General features: G+C 54.3%; 1 protein-coding gene across 2 annotated transcripts; it reads right to left on the bottom strand.

The window, feature by feature from the left end:
* Window positions 1–823: 823 nt before the first annotated feature.
* On the bottom strand, window positions 824–23,159 carry TIE1 (tyrosine kinase with immunoglobulin-like and EGF-like domains 1). Of its 2 annotated transcripts, none has more exons than XM_012001772.1 (23): window positions 22,808–23,159; window positions 18,813–19,127; window positions 18,635–18,745; window positions 16,990–17,145; window positions 16,706–16,837; window positions 16,407–16,547; window positions 16,055–16,183; window positions 14,772–14,917; window positions 14,376–14,520; window positions 12,079–12,237; window positions 11,777–11,914; window positions 11,307–11,603; window positions 10,485–10,775; window positions 9,943–10,133; window positions 6,511–6,721; window positions 6,247–6,357; window positions 5,849–6,039; window positions 4,547–4,660; window positions 4,366–4,436; window positions 2,624–2,664; window positions 2,441–2,537; window positions 2,218–2,317; window positions 824–1,283 (listed from the first exon to the last, which is right to left on the bottom strand). In XM_012001772.1, the coding sequence occupies exons 1-23, from the start codon at window positions 22,863–22,865 to the stop codon at window positions 1,212–1,214; spliced, it is 3,417 nt and encodes a 1,138-aa protein (XP_011857162.1). In that variant the 5' UTR covers window positions 22,866–23,159; the 3' UTR covers window positions 824–1,211. The 2 variants fall into 2 exon arrangements, with proteins under 2 accessions (XP_011857162.1, XP_011857163.1); XM_012001773.1 differs by having other exon boundaries at window positions 18,813–19,044; window positions 22,808–23,041.
* Between the last annotated feature and the right edge of the window lie 898 nt (window positions 23,160–24,057).

Below are 24,057 nucleotides of genomic sequence, written 5' to 3'. Positions count from 1 at the left end.
TTCATTCTTTTGCATGTAGCTATCCAGTTGTCCCTGCACCATTTGTTGAAGACTATTCTTTCCCCGTTAAATGGCCTTGGCACCTCTGTTGAAAATCAGTTGACCACAGACACATGGGTTTAGTTCTGCACTCTCAATTCTGTTCCATTGATCTCATATGTTTGTATCTAAAAAAAGATACAAAAATTAGCCGGACATGGTGGCGGGCACCTGTAGTCCCAGCTACTGGGGAGGCTGAGGCAGGAGAATAGAGTGAACCCGGGAGGCGAAGCTTGCAGTGAGCCGAGATCGCGCCACTGCACTCCAGCCTGGGCCACAGAACGAGACTGTCTCAAAAAAAAAAAAAAAAAAAAAAGTTTGCCAAAAAAAATAATTTGTATACTTTAATGTTTGTTTCCCGTATAAGTCTGAAGATCCAGCGAGGTAAAGGCCATGTCTATATATTGTTTCTTTTTTCTTTTTTTTTTTTTTTTGAGACAGAGTCTCGTTCTGTGGCCCAGGCTGGAGTGCAGTGGCGTTATCTCGGCTCAATGCAAGCTCCACCTCCTGGGTTCACGCCATTCTCCTGCCTCAGCCTCCCGAGTAGCTGGGACTACAGGTGCCCGCCACCTCGCCCAACTAATTTTTTGCATTTTTAGTAGAGATGGGGTTTCACCATATTAGCCAGGATGGTCTCCATCTTCTGACCTCGTGATCTGCCCGCCTCGGCCTCCCAAAGTGCTGGGATTACAGGCATGAGCCACCGCGCCCGGCCAATTTCTGTCTCTTGGGTTTAACTACGCCCCTCACCCCAAGATTGACCAGCAGTAAAAGGTAGACATTGAATGGAGCTTATTAGAACATTTATTTTTTTCTGAATGACAGGCCGGGAGTGGGAGTAGCTGAACAGGGCATGTTAGTGGTATGAGTGCTGGCTTAAGCAGAGGAGCTGGAGTGGGGGTTTGTGTTGGGGAAGGAGTGGGATGGGAAGCACACCTGTGGGGCAGCTGAACTAGAAGGAAGGATGCCCAGGATAGCTATGAGACACCTACAAAGCATGAGGACCCAGTTCCCCTAAGCCCACCCCATCCCCAGATCCCTTTTTTTCTCCCTTAAGTTAAAAAAATTCATTGAGGCAGCTTAAGTCAGAGGCTGTAAGGGTCAGACTGGTCACAGGTTAGACAGCAGAGTTTGCTCCGGCCAGCAGAGCCAGGTTCTGGCTGGATGGCAGCTCAGGCCTCCTCAGCTGTGGCATCAATGCCCGCGTAAGTGAAGTTCTCAAACAGCGACATGTTCACATAGGCCTGGGGGCAGAGCAAGCTTTAGTGGGGGCCAGGAATAGGGATGAATCTGGCCGCAAGCTCTTTGACTTCCATGTGGTTGGGGCATTTGAACTGACACTGATTTGTTCTGGAGACTCAAGATGGCCCCATGGCCAAGAGTGGCCTTTACCAGCCCAGGGCAGTGAAGGCATCAGGCCACAGCTGGGGCCTCAGGTGAGAGGCCCTCAATGCCACTGTTAGAGGACGGTTTTTACATGCACTCTTTCAGTGAATTCTTGGCTTATGCATTCATTCATTAAGTAACTTATCTGTTCAAAAGCCATTTTAGATGACTCACCCATTTATATGGTTATTTGATCATTCCCTCATTCTTAAGATGGTTAATCATTAATTTACTTGAAGAACTCTTCATATTTACTAATTTTGATATATTTTTCATTATATTTATTTGATAATTCACTTATTCACATGGTTAGTAGATTCAGTTATTGAATTACATGTTTATATGATTATTGTATCATCTATCCACTAATTCCATTCATTCATTCATTCATACAGTTACTGTATCACTCATTTACCCATCCATCCATTTGGTTAGTGACCATTCATGCACTCTGCTCTGGCTCTGGCAGGTGGGGAGAGGTGTCCCAGATGAGAATGGTCTGATGGCCTCAGCAGAGGACAGGCAAGCAGTCTGGGACTTGGGACTCAAGGGAGGGATTTGCTGCTGGGGCTAAGCAGTGGCCTTGAAAGAGTTTTGGAAGGGCCTGGTGTCTAACCCAGTGAGGGCTGGAAAGGCAGCCTGCATCCTGGGGCCCAGCCTAGCTGTGGTGACAGCCCCCAGTGAGGGAGTTTGGGCAGGTAGTGTGGTTGGGACAGGGTCACGGCACCTCTGAGAGGGCACTCTGGAGCACTCTGTGAGCCTAACCCGCCACCTCAGCCCCAGTCTCCTCACCTTCCTGGCTTCCAGCATGCGGCCTAGCTGCAGCGCAATCTGGGCAAAGGGGGGTCGCTCATAGGGACGGTCCCGCCAGCACTGACGCATCAGCTCGTACCTGCGAGGGGGCATTGCTGAGATGAGGAGTCAGGCCAGCTGGGGTGATGGGGTCACAGGGATCAAAGCTGAGGTCACTCATCACAGAGATAGGGTCATGGAGCTCAAGGATGGGGTGACTCACACTTCATCGTCACAGTTTCGAGGCTGCTCCATGCGGTAGCCCTGGGGCAGCTTTTCGTAGAGCTCGGCACAGGTCATCCCACAGTAGGGTGTACCTCCTGCAGGAGGGGACAAAGTGCTCTTGGTCCAGGGCTTCACGTGGGGTAAGGTGGGGCACTCTGGGCAATGGGGGTTAGGAACTCACCAAGGCTCACTATCTCCCAGAGAAGGACCCCAAAGGACCAGCTGAAATAAGAAGGATGCACTTAGTTACCTTCTAGGCCCTGGACCCTAGCAGTTTAGTTTCTACCTACCCAAGATGTGCAGTACCTCCCAGCCCCCCTGTATGTGTCTACTCTGTAAGTATCTGGCCTTGGCCAGCTGTTGTCTCTGCTCCAGTGAAGCTCCTTCATACTGCCCCCATCCCTGGGCTCAACACCATTAGAGCTAATTTTTTTTTTTCTTGAAACAGACCCTGTCACCCAGGCTGGAGTGCAGTGGCTTACTGCAGCCTCAACCTCCCAGGAACAAGTGGTCCTCCCGCCTCAGTCTCCCTTATAGCTGGCATGTGCCACCATGCTCAGCTAATGTTTTGTTTGTTTATTTATATATTTGTGAGACAGAGTCTTGCTCTGTCGCCCAGGCTGGAATGCAGTGGCGAGATCTCAGCTCACTGCAAGCTCTGCCTCCCGGGTTCACACCATTCTCCTGCCTCAGCCTCCCCAGTAGCTGGGACTACAGGCGCCCACCACCACGCCTGGCTAATTTCTTTTTGTATTTTTAGTAGAGACGGGGTTTCACTGTGTTAACTAGGATGGTCTCAATCTCCTGACTTCGTGATCCGCCCACCTTGGCCTCCCAAAGTGCTGGGATTACAGATGTGAGCCACCATGCCCGGCCATGTTTTGTATTTTTAGTAAAGACAGGGTCTTGCCATCTTGCCCAGGCTGGTCTCAAACTCCGGGTCTCCAGTGATTTGCCTGCCTGGCCTCCCATAGTGCTGGGATTACACATGTGGGCCACCACAGCCAGCCGAGCTAACATTTTAATTGAGCACTTATGGTGGTCCAGGCACTGGTCATTTAACAGATATGTTAATTCATTTAACCCTCACACCAACCCTATGATACAGGTTCTATTATTCTTGCCATTTTACAGATGAAGACACTGAGGCACTGAGAGGTTAGCTAGATTGCCCAAGGCCATACAGCTAGTTAGTGGCAGAGCAAGTGTTCAAACCCAGGCAGTCTGGCTCCAAAGCTCTTGCTCTTGACTGCATCTCACTTTGTAACAGCCTCTGTGTAGTGTGCATCAGGCCTGAGACCAGGGGAGAGAGTTCAAGGAGGTGGAGGGAATCTAGGGAGTGTTGGGGCAGAAGCAGGAAGTAGGCATGTAGTGGTCAGAGGGGTGATCAGTGTGGTAAGCAGTGAGCCGTGTAAGCAAGGCCAAAGGGCTTGGGGCAAGGGGTAGGTTCAGACCAAGATGGACATCCCTGGAGAGACAGGAGGAGTGTGCCAAGAGGGCTGTCTGCAGGGGAGGGGCACAGAGAGGGAGTCTTGGGGGTCATGCTCTGGTAAGATCCTCAGGTGGGCATGACATTGCCCTTCAGGGAGAAAGATGAGAGCAATTCCTGAGTGGCCTCTCCATCTACCTCAGGAAGCATCCACCAGCATTCCCAAACCTCTCCAAGGCATCCCCCTGTCACTTACACAAACATAATCTGAAACTACCTTTACCCCAGTCCTATCCCTGAAACACCTTCTGAGACTCCTTCCAGCTAGCCCCACCTTGGCTGGGTACTTTATACCAAAGACACACCTGTGTCACACCTGGAACACAGCCCAGGTCATGCCTTAGACCACCCACGACATTTCTGAGATGTGTCTAGGTCAGGCCTGTGTGATTCTTGGGGCCAAGCCCTCCTGTGCCCTCCCATCCTACACTCACACATCACTCTTGGTGGTATAGACACTGTAGTTCAGGGACTCAATGGCCATCCAGCGCACGGGGAGACGCCCCTAGGAGAGAATGGGTTTAAGGGGCTGAGTGTGGAGGAAGGGCCTGTTTGAGGCCCCTGTGGGGCAGGGCCAGGCACAAGCCCTAAAGGTGAGGGTTGAATGAGACTCACCATCGTCTTCTTCACATAAACCTCCTCTCCTCGAGAAAGGCCGAAGTCTGCAATCTTGGAGGCCAGGTTCTCTCCGACCAGCACATTTCGGGCAGCCAGGTCCCTGTGGATGAACTGTAGGCAGGGTCAGAAGTCAGGAGAGACTGGGGATGAGGGAGCCCAGGCCAGTCAGGCCAGTAAGGAGTCAGTCTTTGTGGGTACTCTGGTTGCCTTCAGTACCCCATACTCTTTCTCCTCCCCGCCTGGCTGAAATCTCATCAGCTGACTCACGTCTGAGAAAGATCAGTGTTGGTTCTCACCCGCTCCTTCCTGGGCCATGGCCAAGTTCAGGCTGGATCCCTTTTCCTGAGACAGTGGTGGCCATACTGCACCTTCTCCTCTTTCCATGCTTCTCCCCCTCCCTCTTCCCATCCCCTGGGTTCCAGTTTCTCTCCCTTAGAGAAACTTTCTTCTCCCCAGCTTCCCCAGAGACCTCTCTCCACCAGCCCCTCCCTCTGCACTGGCCCTATCCCCTGCCCCTCTGCTTTCAAACATACTCAAAACTTCACTATCTTTAAAATGCTGGCCAGGTGCCGTGGCTCATGCCTGTAATCCCAGCACTTTGGGAGGCTGAGGCGGGTGGATCACTTGAGGTCGCGAGTTCAAGAGCAGCCTGGCCAGCATGGTGAAACCCCGTCTCTACTAAAAATATGAAAATTAGTTGGCTGTGGTGGTGCATGCCTATAATCCCAGCTACTCAGGAGACTGAGGCAGGAGAATTGCTCGAACCTGGGAGGCAGAGGTTGTAGTGAGCCAAAATCGTGCCACTGCACTCCAGCCTGGGCAAAAAAATGAGACTCAGTCTCAAAAAAAAAAGAAAAAAAAAAAGAATAAAATGCCTTCCCTCAATCTTACATTCCCCTGGACAGTCATCCCCCTGTCCTTTCATTCAGGCCTGAGCTGACGGGCTCGGATCTCTGCTCTTCCCTCTCTCCGGCAGATCGTACCAGGTCCATTGCCATTAGGCACCATCTGTGGGGTGACAGCTCACACGCAGATGCTGTCTCCAGCCTGGGCCTCTCTCCTGAGTTCCAGGCTAGCATCTAGACCTGCTCACTCAACACCTGCACCCTCCATACTGGAAGTCCCCACCTCCTCCAGACCTGCCCCGTGGCCCTGCCTCCTCGCTCTGCTTGCACCCACACACCCACTTGGGCCAGGAACCTCAATCCCCACATCCAATCAGGGCCGGCTGACTTCTTCCCCTGACATCGGCCCAGTGGCTTCCCCCTCTGGCCTCCACCCGCCCCCACTCACACACACCTGCTTCTCACTCAGGTACTGCATGCCATTGGCTGCATCACTGGCGAAACGCAGCAGCTGCCGGGAGCTGAGGGTAGAGGCTGTCCCATGCTCTCGAGCAAAAGCTGGGTCAGTCTCTAGGACCCGGCTTTTCCGCAGAAAATCTAGCAGGTTCCCGTAGGGGGCATATTCAATAGCGATATACAAGTAACCTGAGAGGCAAAGAGACAGACCGTGGTGATTTAGACACAGGGAACCTAGGGTGGGAGCAGGCACCCGATGGCAACAGACAGGGATGAGGGAGGATCGAGGGCGATGCACAGGTCGCCAGCAGCCCCTGGCAAGCTACTCATGTGGTGGAGGTGATGGCTGAGGATGGGGGTTTGGAAGAAGGGGTAGGTGATGAGCAGGGGGCTCACCTCGGTTCTTACAGGCCCCCAGGAGGTTGATGATGTTGGGGTGATGCCCCAATTTGCACAGAACTTCCAGTTCTCCCGCAAAGTCACGATGGTCATTTTCGGAGGCATACTCTGTAAAGAATCCAGTATTACTTTTGCCAGAAATAACTCTGGAGAAAGGGCTGGCAAGGGCTGGGGTCAATTGCTGGAGGAAGCCAGGTGGGGCCTGGGATTCGTGGGACAAAGGAGAGCATTGGGGCTGGGCCAGGGGTCGCCCCAGTGGACCTTTCAGCATCTTGATGGCTGCATTCATCTTCAGCCCATCCTTCTTGATCATGGCCCGGATGACCTGGCCGAAGTTCCCCTCCCCGATGAGGTCCTCAAAGGTGATGTCCTCCCACTCCAGCACTGGGTAGCTGAGGGGCTCAGGCTGCGGTTTTGGCCGCCGGGTCAGTGTCAAAGTCCCTGAGCTGAACTGCAGGATGGTCTCCTCGCCCTTCACAGGATGAGACAAGAGGGTAGACAGTCCACGCGAGAGTTAAAGGGGGCAGAAGGAGGCACAGACAGGCACACAAGGAGGTTTCAGTGTCAGACAAGTGGGCAGAGACCCAGACAGAGGGCACCCTGGTGGTCAGCCAGGGACGGACAGGCAGACAGAGGACATAACTGAGACAGAATCTTAGGTAACAGAGCCACAGGTAGGCTGCTGGGTGGGCAGATGTCCAAGGAGAGAAATGCAGAGGCTGCAGCGGGGGGATCAGGTGTGCAGGACTCTAGAAGGCAGAACCAGGGCTTGTGGGTAAAGTTGCTAGAAGCCACAATGTGGGTCAATGGAAGGAGGATATTTCTAACATTTAAAACAGAAAAGGATTGGAATGAGCTTCCTATGACTGTGCTAATCCCACAACCAGGTTTTTTTTTTTTGGAGGGGTCACCAGGGAAGCTCTGGAGAAGATTCCAGCCTTAGGGAGTAGGCCAGGGTATATTCTCTGAGCACCTACTACATGCTCAGCCCTGAGTTGCTGGAAGCCAGTGGAGGGGTTTTCTTCTCCACAGTAGCAGAGGCAGAGATTATCCTGTCCACACACTTGGCTTCTCTCCATAGCTCTAAAACCAGGCCAGGACCTGCAAATAGCAAAACCATAACAAAGAGGAATGTCCAATTCCCTAATTGAGTAGGAAGAGGCCATCTGGGCGGGGCTGATGGCAGGAAATGGAAATAAGTGAACAGGACCAAGGAAGCTGCCAATATGAGAACTGGAAGAAGGGTTAAGATAGACCTTCTGGTGGGGCTTCCTAAGTGCACTGAAGCCCAGCTTGATGGGCAAGGGCTGAGGACCTGGGGCACAGCGATTTGCATGAAGCACTGGTGCTGACAGCACATACCAAATGCACGTGATGTTCTTGGTGCATGCGTGTATAGGTCCATATACACACGCAGGCCTGAAGGTGCACAGGCATAGGGACACATGCATCTGGGACACATGCATTTACACATGGGGCACTCACAGGGGATGCACGTGTGCACTCATACATGGGGCGCACGCATTTGTGCACACACATTTCCTATCCATATGCAGGCATATGTACCAGGGATATATCCTTTTGTTTGTTTTGAGACAGGGTCTCGGTCTGTTGCCTAGGCGAAGGCGCAGTGGCATGATGTCAGCTCATTGCAGCCTCAAGCTTTTGAGTGCAAGCAATCCTCCCACCTCAGCCTCCCGAGTAGGTGGGCCCACAGGTGCACACCTCCACGCCCATCTAATTTTCATATTTTCTTTTATTGTAGAGATGGGGTTTTGCCATGTTGCCCAGGCTAGGGGGATATATCTTGATATATACTATGACACCATGTCTGTTCAAGACTGCTTTCCCACCTCCTGCCGTCAACATCTGTACCCACTACCCTCCCCCACCACAGCAGTGAGGGCTTTCTGTGCACTGACCTCAGAGGAAGGGCCAACACAGCTTGGAACAAAGAAGCCAATTGAATCTCTGAATGGATTTTTTTTTTTTGGAAATGGAGTCTCACTCACTCTGTCGCCCAGGCTGGAGAGCAGTGGCATGATCTTGGCTCACTGCAACTTCTGCCATCCGTGTTCAAGCGATTCTCCTGCCTCAGCCTCCCTAGTAGCTGGGATTACAGGCACCTGCCACTGTGCCTGGCTAATTTTTGTTGTTTTAGTAGAGATGGGATTTCACCAATTGGGCAGGCTGGTCTTGAACTCCTGACCTCATGATCCACCCGCCTCAGCCTCCCAAAGTGCTGGGATTACAGGCATGAGCCACCACCTCCCGGTCTCTGAATGGATTTTTTAAAGGCATAGCAGGGACACTAGCTTTTCTATCACAAGGGTCAGCTCTTGAGAGAGAAGAGGGTTTTCTTTCTTTTTTTTATTTTTTATTTGAAATGCCAAAGCTTAGCTCTCAATATTAAGAGTCCAGGCCTGGAAGGCCAAGGACAGAGTTCGGATCTTAAGTGACGACTATGAGGAAGCCCTCAGAGGAGACAGGACCTGCGGATGGGTGGCTAGAAGGAAGAATGTGACAGGATGAAGGGACAGTGGGTCTGCTCCCACGCCCCACCTCTAAGCAGGGGCCTGAGGGATGGAAGGGTGTGGGCCACAGGAGGACAGAAAACTCAGGCAGGATTACAGGGAAGCCAGGAGGAGTGGAGGTTTGTGCGTCCTCTTTCAAGGAGCAATGGGTGAGGTTGCAGGCCAGCACAATTCTAGAATGGTAGAAACAGTTGTCTAAGTGGGACAGTGGGTCTGAGGGCCACAGAATATGCCTCCCTCCATAAGGTATAAGGAAGCCCCTACAGTTCTTTAGTTCTTTCTCTTTTTCTTTTTTTATTTTTTTGAGACAGGGTCTTGCTCTATCGCCCAGGCTGGAGTGCAGTGGCAACATCTCAGCTCACTGCAACCTCCACCTCCTGGGTTCAAGAAATTCTCCTGCCTCAGCCTCCTGAGTAGCTGGGATTACAGGCGTGTGCCACCATGCCTGGCTAATTTTTGTATTTTTAGTAGAGACGGGTTTTCACCATGTTGGTCAGGCTGGTCTCGAACTCCTGACTTCAGGCGATCTGCCTGCCTCAGCCTCCCAAAATGCTGGCATTACAGGTGTGAGCTGCTGCGCCCGGCCCCTTTCTCAAGTCTCCAAAAGGAGGCCCTGGGATTTGCAAGAATGGAGGTTAGGATGAGGAGGTCACAGCATGACTGGCCTACTGGCAGGTGACCACAGTAGAGCTAAGGACATCAGCTAAAGATGTGTGCAGACAGAGGCTGGCTCTCAAGTCCAGGAAGGCCTGCAAGGACAGAGGCCAGCATGAACCCCAAGTGTCCTTGCATTTGATCACCTTGCTATTTAGGCCTAGATAACCGCTAGGGAGAAGGAAAAGAGGGGAGAGGAAAATCTCCAATTGACGGAGCCCAAACCTGGAGTGTCCCTCATGAAATATGGTCATCACGGAATTCTTTTGAATTGGGAATATTAAATATTTCACCACTAATATAAATGGGCTCGTGAGCTGAGTTCAGTTTTAGAGAAATAAAGAAAATTATATTTTGTACCCTTTAACATTATTGAGTGTAATCTTTTACCTGCTACACAAACACACGCACACACACACAAGGTGTACAAGGTCTTGTGTGTACTCAGGTAGAAACACATACACGGGCTGTGAGCATGCACCCGGGGGCGGGGCGGGTCACTGACCGAGCCTGACTGGTAGGTGAAGGTGCGTCTCCGATGCAGGCAGCTTCTGCGGATGCACACCAGGGTTAAAAGGGCTGCCAGGATGGTGAGGCAGGTGGCAGACACGGAGCCCACCACCGCCAGGATCAGCTGCTGATCCAGGCCCTCTTCTGCTGCCCGGCTCTCTTGGACTGGGCCCTCAGCCTGCAGCCCTGGATACAGTGAGAGGGGCAGATTGTGGGGACACCGGGGTCAGGGAACCCAGAGGCCACCATGGGGTTACACAGAGGGAGAGGTGACAGATCCCAGTGCCAGGACTGTCAGGAAATCACTTGGGCCACATGAAGGAAGGGATGAGGGGTGTCAGAGGGGTGACATGACTTTCCCAGCCCTAGGACAGTGGATCATGAGAAGGGAAGGCTGAGTCCCCCGGACTGGGGCTGAGTCTTTGTTGGGAGGGGCCTGGGATGCCCTAGTTCCACAGCAGGGGGTGATGTGGAGGGAGAGCACGCTGAGCTCTCCCCGCTCAGAGCCCGGGGGTCCCGTGGGCCTTCCCCTCTCACCGTTGCCCAGGGTAGACTCTTCTACTGTGTTGCTCCAGTCCCCGAGCCCCTGAATGCTGGCCCGCACGCGGAAGAGGTAGCGCGTGCTGGCGTTGAGGCCACGGATGATGGTGCTTGTCTCCTCAGGCCTGTCCACGTCTATCCACAGTGGGTCTCCTGCACCCCCAGCCACCTGCACCTCCACAACGTACTTGGATATCGGCCCAGGCAGAGCCTCCGGGTGCTGCCATGTCAGCTGGATCTCGGAGTCTGAGAGAGCCTGGGCGTGGAGGTGTCGGGGGGCTGGAGGCCCTGAGGAGATGGGGGCGGGAAGGCAAGGCTCAGACGGGACTGGGCTATGTAGCTGTGGTGCTGGACACATCTGCTCTAGCTGTGCCCCCTGCTCTGTGGGTCCACGCACAGGAGCCACCCTGCCAACTTCCTCCTCCCCACCAGCCTGAATTCCTTTCCATTCCCCCAGGCCACCTTCACCCCCAAGCTTCTGCTTCTCCTTGTACTACTTGTATCCCAAGTCCTCTCCACATCCTCCCATGCCCCCTGCTCCCCAAGTCTCTTGCCCTCCCATGACCCTGGTTCTCGCCATGAACCCTGACCTCCCCATGCTCTCCCCACATGCTCCTGGTGATCTGTGTCCTCCTGGTATCCTGGATCTTCCCCAAGTCCCATGTCCCCGCTGGGGTCACGTCTGCCTAATACCCTAGGCATGTCCCATGTCCTCTCCATGTCCATTAATCTATAGCCTCCTGTGTCTCCTAGGTCTCATGTGTCCCTGCGTCCCACGTCCTCCCCCAACCCCCAGCTATCCCTGCGCCCTGGGCATACCACTGGGGGGCAGAAGCACGTGTGCAGGGGGCGAGGCTGGGCCCAGGAGGGTGCAGTGGTAGAGCTGCACATCCAGCTGGTAGTGAGTGCCAGGCGTAAGTCCCGTCAGGAGGGCAGTGCGGGCCTGGGGGGATGAGACGTTCTCCCGCCGCTCCTGCCCCCGTGTCCCGTCCCACAGGCGCAGCAGGAAACCGTCGCCCACCAGTGGCCCGGGCACCAAGGGCAAGGACCAGCTCACTCGCAGCCGGTCAGGGCCTTCCACATGCCAGCCCTCCAGCCACGGCTGCAACAAAGGCTCTGGGGCCAGAGGTCAGGGGTCAGAACTGTCCAGTAGGTACTTGGGGCTGGACAGGACAGTGATCCCCAGTGAACAAGGAAGAACAACCTCCAATGGGAAAGGCAGGGGTCCCTGGGGTGGACAGGACAGTAACTGCTGGGGGGACAGGAAGAGATGACTCTTGGCCTCTCACCAGGACAGTCTGTGGTCATGAGGGTGGGAGGCCCCCAGGCCCCCTCTCCTCCTTCCCCTGGCCGGCTCAGCTGCACACGAACACTGTATCCTGTCTTTGGCCTTAGGTTCATTAATGTCACGTTCTCACTGGGGTCCACTGGGGGTGGGGTGTACAGCACACATCATTCAGCCCCCACCTCTTCTAGAAGCTTCCATGCTCCCTTCAGCCCCCTCGAACCATTTGCCCTCCCTCTCCTGCTCACCGTATCCCTTCACTATTACCCAACACCCCTGTCCTGCCCCAGCTCTCTCCCTACTCACCCACAATGGTCGACCAGTCCATGGTACTGTCCTGGGGCCGGTAGTGCAGGCGGACGGAGGAGATGGGTCCATCACCAGAGAACGAGACCAGCGGGGAGACCACAAGCTGGCGGCTCTGCTTGGTCAGGAGCCGAGGTGCAGCCAGGGGCACGGGGGGCACTGTCAGGAGACTCGGGGTAAGGCATGGCCACACAGCCTATCCAGTCCACTTCTGTGTCTTACTTCAAGCTGGGGACCCTCTGGGCTTGAGGGACACCAAGTTCAACAGATGACCATAGTGGCCAGGGCCCAGGGAGGACAGAGTTCGGGCCCCTGGGTAGCTTGGGGCACAAGGATTAAGCAATAAAAGCATGAGGATGTCCCAAAAGATAGTAGATGAAGAAGTGACATGGCCAGACATGGTTTGGGGGTGCACTCTTCCCATGCAGTGTGGGGGTAGACAGAAGGGGCTGAAACCCAGGGCAGGGAGACAACCTGGGCATCATCCTGCTCTCTGCCCCTGCCCTCATTCACCACTTTCTTAATTTAAAAAAATGGCACTGGCACTGAAGCACCTGCTCCCCACCACATGCTTCATAGTATGACCTCTAATTCTCACAGCCACGTTTCCGTCAGGGCTCATTAGCCTGCATTATGAAAACACTGAGACTCAGAGACACCGAATAACTTGCCTAAGGACACACAACTAGGAGGAGATACAGCCATGTGTTGAACTAGGTCTGTCTGCACAGGCCGCCTGGATCTATCCATTCTACTCCAAAACAGCCTTCGTGTCCCTGTCCCACTTCCTCACCCCGTGATCGCTGTTCCTATTCTGGACTCAACTTTTTCTCTCCAGATTATTGCATTAGTGTTTTTAACAGGTTCCCTTGACTCTTACAAATGTTTATGAGACTGGCTTTTTGAGAGGAAAGGAAGGAAGGAAAGAGGGAGGGAGCAAGGGAGGAAAAGGATGCAGCGCTGTAAGCTGAGGGAGTATCAGGCAGCAATAAGCATGTCAGGAGGCGATGCTGATTTGGGGGGAGATGAAGGTCCATTTTGGGTGCAGAGAAGCCCTTGGTGCCTTTGTCTCATGCAGGGGATTAGATGTCCAGGAAGTGGCTGGATATAAAATGGGCCTCTGAATCATACAGCAGCCACTTTCCACACTAACTTCAAAACCAGACTTCCAGAGAAGATGCCCCACTTCATGGAGGCCCCACCAAATGATCTGGAGTCAGAAGAGGGGTCCCGGCTGCAGATCATATGTGAGAGCTGCTAGAGAACAATAAAAATCTAGGGACTAGGTGACATTTTAAATAATAAGAACAATAATTATCAACATATATTGAGCATGCACCCTGTATTGGGCACTGTCCTAAATGCTTAAATGCATCATCTAATTTAATCTTCCTAACAACCCCATCAAGTGCTAACTATCCCCATTTCACAGAGAGAGAAACAAAGTAAGAGAGGTTAAGTACTTTGCTTAAGGTGATGGGGCAAGGAATTTGTGGAGAGAGGGTTCAAGCCCAGGTTGTCTGGCTCCTAAGCCTGGGCAGAGTGAGAAGAGAAAGGCGGAAGGTGGGGCATGATAGCAGAGAGGGATGCACAGTCACAGGATGGGGAGATGGCGAGGACCTGGGAGGCAGAGTGTGGCAATGAGAAAGCAGAAGGTGAGAGAGGGGGCTTACATGGGGTAACAGGAAGCAGGAGGAGAGGGACAGCAGGGTCACAGGGTGGCCGGGGTGCAAACGGTTAAGGCTTAGGGTGCTGGAGAAGCTGGAGAAGGTGAAGGGACTGGGGGTTGGGGGTGCTCTGGTCTGAGTAATCTTGGGCACTGGGAGGTCCCTCCTTATTTACCTGGCAGATTCCTAGGCATGCACCACTTCTAGGAAGCCAAGCTGGTCACCCTCTGAGCTCCACAGCCCCATGTGCTCCCCCTGGGCTAGCACTGAGTGTCTGTGGGGTGACTCAGACATGGGAGGCAGCATCCCTGAGCAGAGTTAAAGGTACACTTGTGTGTGTGTGGTGGTTGGTGGGGGACAGCATGGCTGGGCAGGAGGAAGGGCGGGGCTGGAGAGTGTCCCCAGTTTCTGGGGCACAGGATGTCTTTTCCAGATGGGTCTAAGCTGTACTCCAGCCTTGACACTGCCCAGTCCGGACCTCTGGTTGACCACAACCCCTCTTTTTGCCTGGCGCTAGGCTATGACCTTAGATGTCCTTGTCCTTCCTGCTAGGACCTCCAGCCTGAGCAGCATCAGCTAGAGCCTACTGTGGTCACCGTCCATCCCCTGTGGACCTAGGACATCACTGACCTTTCACATTGACCTTGAAGCGCCGGCTGTCTTGGCCGCCAGATGTGGACACACGGCACTCCCAGAACCCACTGTCCGCAAGAACCAAGCGTGGCACCTCAAACTCAGCTGTGGTTTTATCTGGCTCCACAATGGCCTTGGTGGACTAAAAGAGATGGGGGAGGGGGACAGGTCACAGGGAATGAGCACCCCTGTGGCAGGCACGCAGGTGTCCATCTGGACTGATGGCAGGACAGAGGCCCAGTGGCAGCCCCTCACCAATCAGCCTGACCTCATCTGAGCAATGGTCAGGCCAATGGGTGGGCCCTATAGAAAGTTCTGAGGGACTAGGGGTCTAGGGATCAGCTGTGAAGCAGGCGGCTTGTGGGACTGGTGGGTTGGGTGACTGGGGCTGACCAGGAGCACAGTGCCATCTGGCTTGCGTAGCTCTATGCTGCCCCGCACTGGGAAGGGGTTCCCTGCAGCTGCACAGTTGATCCGGGGCATCGTCTCTAAGTTGAACTCCAGTTCTGAGGCCATGTTGAGGATTTGGGGGATCCGGTCTGGGGAGAGAGGACACTCATCCTGGAGCTTCCACAGGGGCAGACACATGACCACCAAAGCGCCCCTCATCCATGTTCTGTTTCTCAGTGGAAGCACTGCCATCTACCCAGTCCCTCCAGCAAAGGCCCGCATGACTCCTCCAGCGTCCCAGCCCCACATCCCATCAGCTGCAAAGTCTACTTCCTAACTACTTCCCCACTTCCTGATACCCTCTAATATCCGCCAGCAGGCCCCTCACCATCCTCCCGGCCAGCACACTAGCTCAGGCCTCATCATTTCTGGTCCCCAGGTACAGACTCCTCCAGGGTCTCCTACTCTCGCTACCCGGCCAACAGCTACGGGTCCTTTCTCTAACACAGATCTGACCCCTTTGTTCCTCTTTAACAATTCCCTCTTGCCCCATCATATGAAGTGCACTCTTTGGCCTTCATTCAAAGGCCCCACGATTTGACCTCTTTTGACCATTTCCCCAATCCCCCACTCCACTGTCCTGGAACCCAAGCCTGAGTCCCCAGTCCCTGGGTCTCCCACTCCACTGTCCCGGAACCCAAGCCTGAGTCCCCAGTCCCTGGGTCCCCCACTCCACTGTCCCGGAACCCAAGCCTGAGTCCCCAGTCCCTGGGTCCCCTACTCCACTGTCCCGGCACCCAAGCCTGAGTCCCCCATCCCTGGGTCCCCTACTCCACTGTCCCGGCACCCAAGCCTGAGTCCCCAATCCCTGCGTCCCCTACTCCACTGTCCTGGCACCCAAACCTGAGTCCCCAATCCCTGGGTCTTTGCTCTTGTTCTTTCCTCAGCTATCTCTCTCTTGTCTTTCATATCCAATCTCAGATCACACCTGCTTCCAGACCCTTCCCTGACCTGCTCAGTCTGCCCAGGGGCATCCTCTGGGCTCCCACATTCTCTGGGTTGCTGCCCTTTCCAGTATGGCTGGTTGGCAGTGAGCTCCCTGCTGGACTGACTCCCTACCAGACTGACTCCCTGCCAGAGCTCCCTGCCCACTAGACTCTAAGCTCCCTGAAGGCAGGACTTGGACCCTTGCAGGGAAAGGAGGGACCAGTCTTTTCCACCAGGGAGAAGTGTTTGGTAAAGGCCGACTTATCTTGGGGGAGTCTCAAAGGTAATAGTGCTTATACCTGACTTCTCACAGTGCACTCCATGCCACCCAGAGGGGCAGACACAGCCACTGAACCGGTCACAAGTGCCACCATTCTGACACTGGCACTGGAGTCGGCAATCAGCCCCAAAATGACCAGGGGTACAGGCTGGGAATAGAGGAGGTATGATTAGAGGAGCATGGGACAGGGGGCAATTAGGGCACAGATTAGAGCACAGATGGGGCACAGGTTATACAACAGGCTGAGGGTAGAAGGACTGGTCAAGTGAGCAGGGGGGCTTGCTGTGTAAGTCAGAGGCAGAGTGAAGGGTCCGGGTCAAGCTTGGGGCCAGCTGTCTTGGTCAGGGACCATGAGGGTGGGTTAAGCATACCTTCCTGGCACTGGCTTCCTCTCCAGCCAGATCCACAAGAGCAGCCATAGGGGTCTGGGAGGCAGAAGGTGAGGCCCCGGCAGCCTGATATGCCTGGGCACTGCTCCTGGCAGCTCTGCCCGAAACGGCCCTCTCTACAGGCTAGAAAAAGAGGGTGTGGGGTGTATGGGCCTTTATGGGTCCCTGGGCCCAGGACCTGTCTGTTGCCCTCACCCCCCAAGCTCCACCCACATGGTTCTAGGGTCTCCTCCCAGTAAGGGATCCTCTCCTGCCTGGGTCCTAGCTCCCCTCCTCCTTACCCTGTTCACAGCGGGTGCCAGTGAAGCCAGGGGGGCATACACATTCACCGTCATGGTCATGGCAGACACCTCCATGTAGGCAGCCTGGGCACTCTTTGGTACAGTCTGGCCCCCAGCGCCCAGCCCCACAACCTGGAGGAAGGTGTCTTCAGCAGCGGCCCCTCGCCCACCTGACCACTGCTGCTGAGGACTGGAGATCCAGGGGCTTCAGGGGACCCACAGGAAGTACCCACAGGGCTCTCAGCCTCCCACCCTACCCACAACCTCTGCCCTCTGCCTCTGACCCCGCACGATGAGCCGAAAGAAGGCGCTGCCCAGGGGGCTGGCTTCCAAGTAAGTGGCACTGTAGATGCCGCTTGATGGTGGCTGCACATTTGGGAGCTGCAGCAGGAACCGCCCATCCTGGGCTTCATGCCAGTCCAGAGTGTGGAAGTAGGATCCTGGGGGAGCATGAATGGGTCAGGGGCCTCAGCACTCCATGAGGGTTGTGTTACCTCTCTCTGTCCGCCTCTGCTCAGGTCACACCAGTGGGCCCCATGCACAATGATGAGACCTGGGGCCGGCACCACGAGAGCCGATGCCCATGCCACAAAGCTCAGAAGCGCCCTCTTCTTCATGCTCCATCAACCACCCAGTAAATCACCAAGTCCTGCTCCGTCCACCTCCTCCTCATCCCCTAACCCAGTCCGCTTCTCCCCACCCACTGCCACTGCCCTAGTCCTGGCCTCCAGGGCGTCGCAAGCAGGCTCCTCTGCCTCCAGTGTCACCCTTTCTTGTCCCTCCTCCACCCAGCAGCCAGCGTGATTTTTTACAACAGACTTCTCTTTAACTCCTCCGCTGAAACTCTCCTGGTTCTACAGTGACCTCAGGACAAAAATTCAGCTCCTTAGACATCATTTTCACCAATTTGGCCATGGCCAAGCCATCCAGCCCCATTCCTCTTCACACACTTCTTGACTCCTAGCATTTCTGAATTCCTGAATGGATTGTTTATCTTCCAGAAACGCCCTTGTGTTTCAGATCCCCCTGCTCTTCTCAGCCCTCCTCCTGGAATGCCCTTCCCTCCCTTTCTGCCTTCTTTGTCTTCCCATTTTTCCTCTGAGTACAATTCAAGTGCCACTTACTCTGGGGTCTCTCCCGTGAGCCTCTCCCTTTTAGAAGAGTGCCCCAGTCCCTGCCCCACCCGTTTCTTGCCTCTTTGCTCAGGGCTGAACAGAGAGCCTAGAGACCCAGGTCTGCCTGTGCCTCTTCACATCTCCTGTCAATTCAGGGAGTCCAGAGCTCAGGAGGCAGCCCCCATGGCCAAAGGAAAGGGTCTTTCTCCCTCAGGAGCCCAGGGATTCAAGAGTCAGCCAAGGGGTTGTGAACCTGAGGACTGAGGCAGGAATCTTGGGGCCACATAGGAAAACAGCTTCCTGCTATGGGGTGGCCAAAGGGTCAGGCCTGGGACTGAGATCCCAGGGATCTACCCAGGCCTCAGCATCAGGCTGTCTTGGGTATCAAGGATCTGGGCTGGACAGATCTTTGGGAGAGGCTAGCCTCTGCCCTGCCTGTGTTGGGCATGATGTTACCAGTTCTCTTCTTCCACAGGGGGACTGCTGCTGTCCGCCAGGTGGACTATGTGACAGCACCTGCTAACTCCCAGGGGAGAGTCAAAGATGAGGGTTTAACATCATGCTCATTTGGGGCTAAAAGGGAAGGGGCAGCTGACCACAGGCTCCTGGCCCTCTGTGTACAGTAGGAGGGCAGCTCAGAACTACAGATAAGATAGGTGCAGGTGCATCCCATGGGACCTGGTCCACCACAGAGGAGGGGTCCTGGAGGTCGGGTGTGTTAGGGACCAAAGCTGAGGGTTCCATGGGCGATGAAAGTGTTGGGGCCTCAGAACGATGGGTCTACCTACCCCACCAGTTCAAATGCCCCTCTCACCGTTGCTCTTCCAGATCACATCTGTCTGCTTCTCCTTGTGCACACGTGCAGAAAGTACAGCGGTGTCGCCTTTGTTCACAGTGTGTGTGACCTTGTCTGGAAGCAGGTGGGCTGTGGGATGGAAGGTAGGTCAGCGGCCTGGTTTCCCCCTTGCCATCCCCTTGCCTGCCAGACTTACCTCCAGGACTGTTGTGCACGTAGATGACGCGCGTGCGCCGTGTCCCGGAGCCGCCCACGCAGGAGAAGACGCCCACGAGGTCCGAGGGCTTTGAGAAGCGGTGAAGCGTGACCTGGTGCGAACCGTTGCGCGCCAGGCGCAGGGGCTGCCCGGGCGGGGTGCGCACGATGCGGTCGTCCTTCTCCAGCAGCAGGGGCGGGCCCCAGGCGTCGGAGCCCCTCCCCGCCCCGGCCTCCCCAGACACGCAGGTCAGGAAGAAGCGCTGGGGGTCCGTGAACCGCAGGTTGGCCAGCAGCGTCAGGTCCACCGCCGCGCCTGGGGCCAGGACACCAGTGACCCTATTGTAGTCCCAGCCAACCCTAGTGCCCTAGAACCCCCAGCCCCAGTCCTCTAGTCTTACTGAACCACTGTCCACTTAGAAGAGGGTCTCCAACCTTCACCCCTCTTCCTTCTCCTGCCCGGTTCTTCGGACTCCACAGGCACCTCAGTTTATCAGGCATGCCCATCCCCCTCTGCTTTCCCCTTCCATGCGCACTGTCTTCTTCCCTCAAGTCTCTTCATTTTAAAAGAACGAAAAACCACGAATCCTCTGGCCGCGTCCCCTCCCTTCTCCTGCCAGATGGCTTCCCTTTAGCCCCAGCTTTCGGAAAGAATGATCTATGCTCCCTGTCTCCGTTTCCTCACTTTATTTTCTATCAGTCCTGTGTCCCCACTCGTCTCTAAAACAGCCCTGCAAAGGTCGCTGTGAGCCACTTCTCCCTGCCCCCACCACGAGAGTGCAGGCCAGGAGAGCCAGCCAGAACAGACGTGTCCCATGGGTCCCCCTCTCTGTCACTATGGAGATCTAGAAATGTCTGCTGGGCTGGGATTTGAGATGGGAGAGGCTGAGTCTTGCAGCCAGAAGGTTGTGGCGCAGAAATGGAGCTAGGGCTGGGTGCGGTGGCTCAGGCCTGGAATCCCAGCACTCAAGGAGGCAGAGGCGGGAGGATCCGTTGAGCACAGGAGTTTGAAGATCAGCCTGGGCAACATAGCAAGACCCCATTCTCCAGAAAAAGAAAAACAAAAAGAAATGGAGCTAAGCTTGGGGCAGGGCCCAGAGCCAGGGAGGGCAGCCCCAGGGCAGGCCTGGAGCCCAGCAGACTCAGACACGAGGTGGGTCTTGGTCTTTGCCTTCCAAAGAGCTCACGCCCTACTTGGAGGAACAGGCATGGACATAGCTGCCAAATGTAGGGCGCTGTGCTTTTGAGCACAGAGAAGGGGCCCCTGATCCAGCCTGGGGGAGCACAGGGAGATGAAGAGATGTTTCCTGGGAGGTAAAATTGGAGCAGGACACATTGGTGTGAGGACAATGGGGAGGGAGAGAAGTCAGGGGCAGGAGAGGGCACCCTAGACAGAGGGAACAGCCTGGGCAAAGGCCTGCAGTGGCAATATTATGGCAGGTGAAGACTCCAGGTTTGTGTGGAGGCTGAGGCAGGAGAGACCAGGTGGAGTCAGAGTCCAGGTTGGATGGTGGAGAGCCTGCGAGCCTGCCTCAGCTCCAGGACCCAGCACCCCTCCACCAGCCCTTCCTTCTCTGTCTCTGCTAGCTGACTGTCAAGCAGTTAATTAGTTTAAAGACCACCTAGCTTATCAGTGTTTGAAAGGCTACCATGAGCAAATGAAACTGGCATTTACTGACCGCCCAGCACATACCAAACCCCCATTTTCCACTGGATCCTCACAACCAGTGAAGTGGATATTCTTTCATTTATAAAGGAGGATCATGGTAATTATTCTACTGTCTTCTTTGAGCAAGCTCGCCCACTCCCCTGGTTTTAACCATCACCTCTGAGTCAATAACTCGGGAACTGTCTTTCAGCTTGGACCTGCATTTCCATCAGCTTTTCCCAAACCTGCTCCTCTCCAGTGCTCCCTGACTCACTGGTCAGCACCTGCCACCTGAGACACAAACTATGGAGTCATCTCTACTCCCATTGTCATGAGAATGAATGTTTATTGGCTGGCAGTTATGCACCAGGCACTTTACTGATGTTGTCTCATTTTACCATCCCAGCTATCCTGGGAGGTGGATGTTATTATCCCTGTTTTATAGCCAGGAAAGGGAGGCTCAGAGAAGTTAAGTAACTTGCCCAAGGTCATACAATTAGTAAGCGGCAGGGCCAGGTTGTCTGATTCTAAAGTCCACACCTCTGAGCACTGTGCTGGCTGCCCCATCAGTCACAGAAGTCTGCACATTGTTTCCTGAACGCTTCTTCTTCATCCCACACCCCTAGCCTGCCTTTGTTCAGCCCTCCTTACTCACCTGGACCATCCCAACAGCCACAGCCCCTCCTTCTGCAACTCACCCTCCACAGTGATCTAACACCAAATCTGACCTTGTGACTTTCTTGCCTATGACCTCCCACTGCTCCCCGTTGCCCTTAGGATAATGCCCATGCTCCTGAGCCCCCCATGCTGCTCCCACACTGTCCCTCCTGTTGTGTTCCTAACAGGCACCTTCTCTCCTATGCACCTCCATGCCTATGAGACTTGCATTTTTTATGTTCTGGCTGCCTGGAATGAAGACCACCCCTCTTAGTGAAATCTTCCCTGACTCCCTTTTTGTCTCCTACCCGAGGCAGTGTAAGCTGACTCCTCCTCAGTGCTCCTCTAGAGCTCCTGTGTCTGTCCGTGGTTAGCCCTCTCCCCCTGTCCTGTGTTCTGCACTAGACCATGAACCACTCAAAGGCAGCCTCTGTGTGCTAATCCTCTGACCAGCAGACTGAAGGAATCAGCTGCCACTTATTCAGAAATCCTTAACAAGCACAGGGCACTATGCCAACTGCTCTGCATCATTTTCTCATTTAAACCCCATAACAACCATAGGACGCTGGCATCATTTAATCTCATTGTACAGACTTGGGGGTTGCCAGCCTCTCAACTAATGGTCCAGCACTTAACACAACTCCTGGAATATTGCTGGTGTGCAATAAATGTTTGGCCAGTGAATAATTGAATGAATCCAACACAATGATCCTAGGAACACCCCCTGAAAATGGCCCCCCACAGATCCTCAGATCCAACACAGTCAGCAGCTACTCCTCACTCCTCCCCTGATCCCAGGTTGCAGTGATTTCTGGCACTTGCCTGGGTTTTCCTGGCCTTGATCTCACTTTCTAGTGGATCAAAATGATGGCAGTGATGATAGGGTTTGTTTTCCAAAGTTTTTTATTGTGGTGAAATACATATAACACACATTTTACTATCTTTGTTTTTTGGATGAGTCTCGCTCTGTCACCCAGGCTGGAGTGCAGTGGCGCCATCTCGGCTCACTGCAACCTCTGCCTCCCAGATTCAAGCGGTTCTCCTCCCTCAGCCTCCTGAGTACCTGGGATTACAGGTGCCTGCCACCATGCCCAGTTAATTTTTGTATTTTTAGTAGAGATGGGGTTTCACCATGTTTGCCAGGCTGGTCTCAATCTCCTGACCCTGTGATCCGCCCGTTCGGCCTCCCAAAGTGCTGGGATTACAGGCATGAGCCACCACTCCTGGCAAATTTTACCATCTTAACCATCTGTAAGCAGCATATAACCCAATGTGATTAAATACATTCCTAATGTTGTCCCACCATCACCACCATCCATCCTTTTTTTTTTTTTTTGCAAAAGAAAAAAAGTTTAAACAAAATGGAGATGGGGTTTCACTATGTTGACCAGTCTGGTCTTGAACTCCTGGCCTCAAGTGATCCTCCCATTTCGGCCACCTGAAGTGCTGGGATTACAGGTATGAGCCACCGCACCCGGCCCCATCTTTATAACTCTTTTAATCTTGTAAAACCGAGTAAAAATCTTGTAAAAAACTCTGTACCCTTTAGACAAAACTCCCCATTTCTTCCTCCCTGCCGCCCATGGCAACCACCATCCTACTTTCTGTCTCTACAATAAAATAGGGTTTCTCGGGTGGAAATCAGGGCCTCGGGGCCTAGAAATGGGGTGAGGGACTCAGGGGAGACTTACCCACATAAGAAGCCAAGAAGAGGATGGAGAGCAAGAAAGGAGGCACCCACCAGACCATACTCCAGAGGCCGACCCAGGCCAGCCAGGATGAGCTGGGCCTGGGGTCAGATGCTGTGGGCCTGACTGCTCGGCCTGTGCTGATCAGTGTGGGTCGGTGCTGGGGAGGAAGAGGAAATGAGATGGCTTGGGTGGGAGGGGTGGCAGGGGAGGGGGTGGAGGACTTATTCTGCCTTTGAGCCTCTAGGCCCCCAGTCTGGCCCCCACAAGGCTGGGGATGGGTGTGGCCTGGAAGGAGTCACTTGAGGTGGGGGGAAGGTTATGGTAAGGGCAGACCTGGGGACAGTTGGACTGATTTTTCCCAACCCCTGCCTCCCTCCAATCCTCAGTCTTGCTGGCACAAAGGAGGCAGGAGGCAGGAAAGGGAGGAAGCCAGTGGCTTCCGCCTATTGAGGAAGGGGGTGGGGTAGGGGACAGTGTTCTGGGGTCTCCCCTCCCCCCAGCGCAAACACACAATACGGCTCACATGAGTCCTCATGTATGTGCCCCAGGACACAGGTGGTTACCTGGGTTTCCTAGAGAGCAGTTCATACAGGAAACACAAAGGATCTTTGTGGGCCTGAGAACACGTACACTCAAAGGAACACAGGGCTCAGGCAACACAGAGCCTTGGAGTCTACCTTGTGTACCTCTCCCATTTTACAAATGGGAAAACTGAGGCTCGCTGTGCTCGAGGGCACCCTGAGGCTGTGGCAGGGCTGGGACTTGAACTTCTGACTTAGTCCTTGCTTTCTTGGTGCCAGTCGCTCCACAAGGGCACACATTAAGCAGACCCAGGGGAACACACAGGGAGTGTCAGTTGCCTAGATAGTCCTCAGCTTAAGCTGCTAACGAAAGCTTCAGCTTATTGTCTGCCAGGTGTCATTCATTTTGCAGCAAACCCATGTCTATCCCTGGGCACTGGGGCAGCAGAAGTCTGCCCCGGGAGGTGCGCTCACTCTTGACGGCTGACAACAACCTGGGGGCAGTCCCCCTGCCTTGGCAAAGTCTCTAAAGCCCCGTGGATCTTGCCTCTGTTTCCCTCCCAGACTCACCTCTCCCTGCCCTGGCACCCGTTGCTCCACCTCTTGCCACCACTGGCAGTTTCCAGAACAGAACAAGACCTGTAGGTACAGAATGCCCACGAAGAGGCCCTTCCAGGGAGCAGAGGGAGCAACCGTCGGATGGGCAGCCTCGCTGGTTGAATCGATGAC

Source organism: Mandrillus leucophaeus, unplaced genomic scaffold (genome assembly GCF_000951045.1).
Source record: "Mandrillus leucophaeus isolate KB7577 unplaced genomic scaffold, Mleu.le_1.0 Scaffold67, whole genome shotgun sequence".
NCBI classification, from domain to species: domain Eukaryota; kingdom Metazoa; phylum Chordata; class Mammalia; order Primates; family Cercopithecidae; genus Mandrillus; species Mandrillus leucophaeus.
Note: the sequence above shows the minus strand (reverse complement) of the source record. Positions and strands in the feature narration are given on the sequence as shown.